General features: G+C 35.9%; 1 protein-coding gene across 1 annotated transcript; it reads left to right on the forward strand.

The window, feature by feature from the left end:
* The first annotated feature begins 823 nt into the window (after positions 1-823).
* LOC104215194 (G-type lectin S-receptor-like serine/threonine-protein kinase SD1-1) lies at positions 824-1,522 on the forward strand. The gene is made up of 2 exons (XM_009764949.2): positions 824-991; positions 1,215-1,522. The coding sequence occupies exons 1-2, from the start codon at positions 824-826 to the stop codon at positions 1,434-1,436; spliced, it is 390 nt and encodes a 129-aa protein (XP_009763251.1). The 3' UTR covers positions 1,437-1,522.
* The last annotated feature ends 1,680 nt before the right edge of the window (positions 1,523-3,202 follow it).

Below are 3,202 nucleotides of genomic sequence, written 5' to 3' on the forward strand. Positions count from 1 at the left end.
ATATTTCTGCTCTCTAGCAAGGTAGGATCGAATAGTACCGCAAGCAACACGGTTGATAATTCTCCAATCTTCTTCTCCAATAACATCTGGTTTCTTTTCTTCAATGGCCAGATCTAGCCCTTGTTGAAAAAGGACATCTAGAACCTCGCCTTGCCACATCCCAAAATGTCCGGACCCGTCAAATATTTCGACCGCAAATTTCGCATTTGACACAATTCTTGTCATAAGCGAAGATGCCAATGATGACGTATTGTTGACACTTGATGTAGATTCTTCTTGTTTATTGTCTCCCATCTTTGACACAAATATTATTTAATAGCTGACGACACAAATCAAGATTATTTCCTTTCTGGTGTGGAAGATCAGACTAAGCTGCAACCACAGAGCATACTCAGACAGAACCTTGACTCAGTTACCAAGATAAATCTTTTCTGATGTGGAAGATCAGACTATGCTGCAACCACAGAGCATACTTAGACAGTACCTTGGCTCTGATACCAATTGTTGCGGAAGCCAAATGTATAGAGTGTGAATAAGTCACAACTACTATACCAAAAATTATGACAGCCACCAAATAATAAATAAGACAATAAAGCAACAATAAAGGGAACACCAGAATTTACGAGGTTCGGCTAATTTTGCCTACTCCTCGGACACAACCAAATATTTTATTCCACTCCAAAAATACAAGTGAAATAATACTAAAGAGAGAAGATACAAATGCCTTAAACAGATGAGAAGACAAATGAGAGGTGTGTTTAAATCCTAAACATTAGGCCTTCTTTTATAAGGGGAAAATCCCCCAAAATTCAAGAGCCCACCGATGTGGGACAAATTTGGCAAACTTCAACACCCAGGATATGCAGTCGACGGGATATTTTCAGTGATATCAGATGTCTTTAGCTTTGGAGTATTAGTACTAGAGATTGTGAATGGAAAGAAGAATAGACGATTTGTTCATCCAGACCACCACCTAAACCTTCTTGGACATGTAAGTCCTAAGTGTAACTCCTAAGTAAAAAAGACTTAGTTAATGCATTTAAGTTTAATGTGATCATGGTAAATTACAGGTAAATCTCTACTATAAGCTAATCGTTAACCTGTTAAAAATGGAGAACTAAACAACTATTACAGGTTAAACTATGTTGAGCGTGTAAACATTGTTAGTTTATATAACTTAAATCCTTTGACAGTAGAAGGATCATTATATGCAGGCATGGATACTTGATAAAGAAGGAAGGCAATTGGAGCAGAATCCAGAGGACAGGCCAAATATGTCTACTGTGATTATGATGCTGAGCAATGAAGGCATTTTGCCCCCACCTAGACATCCTGGCTTCTTCACTGAAAGGAATGTTAAAGATGTTGAATTTTCTTGGAGTACACAAACACCAAGTTCTATAAACGAAGTTACCATCACATTGTTGAATGCTTGATAAGAAGCATGTCCATTGTAGTTTCCATGTTTCTTCATTTCTCAGAATTGTATTAAAATGCTCCCCTTCTTTTCTTTATTAGGTATAGTTAGAAGAAAATTTTGTAGTAATTCTATTGTAATATGTCTACATTTTAAGTTAGGCTTTGAGTTCCATTTCCTACTCCTATTCAATTTCACAGAGAAGTTAGATTCAGCTAGCAACAGCTTACTCTTTGCATTAGTTATATAAATCTCTCTCAAATTTTCTTAATTGTGCATATATGTGTAGAAATCCCTTACCACCACATCCACAAGGTAAACCTGCAGCACTATGATCGGCATTTGTGTCACCAAATGCTTTAGCTTGGTCATGGGGGGAATCACATTTTATAAGAACTTGTCTCTGCAAGTTCATCATCTTCGTCCTTTGCAAGAAGCCTCACTTGTCTGTCAATTTCACCTGATTGCAAGACAAAGAAAATATGAAGAGATCAGAAGCAACAAATAAAAGGAAAGAAGACACCGAACAACCAAATTCGAAACTTGCAACTTAATTGTGTAGATACTGGAACTGGAAACAAACTATATCAAGGAGAAGGAAAAGAAAGTGGAACAGTGGCATAAAAAAGAAAGAAGTTCCACAGTTAGAATTAATCTAAGTATCAACTTCACGAACTAACAATATAATTGATTCACAATAACCACCGGTTGTGGTTTCATGCGGAACCCTCAATTCATCAAACTGTGTGTGTCCATTGTATGGTAAACACATCAATCCACAAACTACCAATTACAACCCATTCATAATATATTCGTCCAAATCCAATTAATGTAGAGTTCTATGAATTTTCTTAATTTCCTTAACCCTAGTTTCCAACTCTTAATCCCATCTCAACTCATCAAAGCAATTTATCTAGTTTACCCATAGTATATAAAAGTCAATTATATAAGCCTTGAGTCTAGAGAATTGTCTTTTCAAGTGTGTCCCTACTAAACAAGGTTCAACTTCCAATTCGCTAAATCTGTATGAGTCAAAATTGAAGAGCTAAACATTTCAAAACCAAACATTGCAGAATATTATTTAAGACTCACATTATTTGCCAGTAGAGGTAGCTTGTTGTAACGTTTATTTGCTGCCCAACAAAGTTGTATTAGTAAAAATTAGACTCGCCATGTGGGTCTATTAAATGGCGATATGTGTCAGTAAAGTTGAAGAAAAGTGAAGAATAACATGTAAAGATGATATGTGAAACACCCCGGGACAAACATACTCGTACTGTGCCTGTTAGTCTCGAAACTGATCATCATAAAATAGCCCAGATCAGGTGCGGGAGAATATCTCATAATTACAAATGAGCAAGGAATCAATTAATCCCGGATTATATGGGATTTACCATCATTACACCATCAGTTACATATCAATTATTAAAATGCAATAAATGATTGTAACGGTCAGAACAAGGCAATCAACAGGCACGTGATTGACTCATCAGTTACGGAATTAACTCATCAGTTACGGAATTCCAGCATTTATACAACTGTTACAAGTCTTCCAAAAGTAATGGATGGATTGAGTAAATGCTCATAATGGATCCATAATTCAAGGAGACTAGTTACTTAGATTTATAAATAGACATACTTTTATCATCATGGGAATCTAATTTTCTTCTCTACAATTCTATACATTGTAATTTATAGCATATTGCTCTCAAGTTAGCCATAGTTCGGCCCTTCAAGCTCTGTTCAGCTCATTATCCTATCAATGATCATTCAATAAGAATTCTT

The sequence above is a fragment of the Nicotiana sylvestris genome, chromosome 7 (genome assembly GCF_000393655.2).
Source record: "Nicotiana sylvestris chromosome 7, ASM39365v2, whole genome shotgun sequence".
Classification (NCBI taxonomy): domain Eukaryota; kingdom Viridiplantae; phylum Streptophyta; class Magnoliopsida; order Solanales; family Solanaceae; genus Nicotiana; species Nicotiana sylvestris.

Excerpts from the sequence above, each read along its gene's own strand:
- LOC104215194 (XM_009764949.2), top strand. The coding sequence starts at position 824 with ATGTGGGACAAATTTGGCAAACTTCAACACCCAGGATATGCAGTCGAC. Across the intron at positions 992-1,214 it reads ACCTAAACCTTCTTGGACAT|GCATGGATACTTGATAAAGA; the intron begins GTAAGTCCTAAG and ends CATTATATGCAG.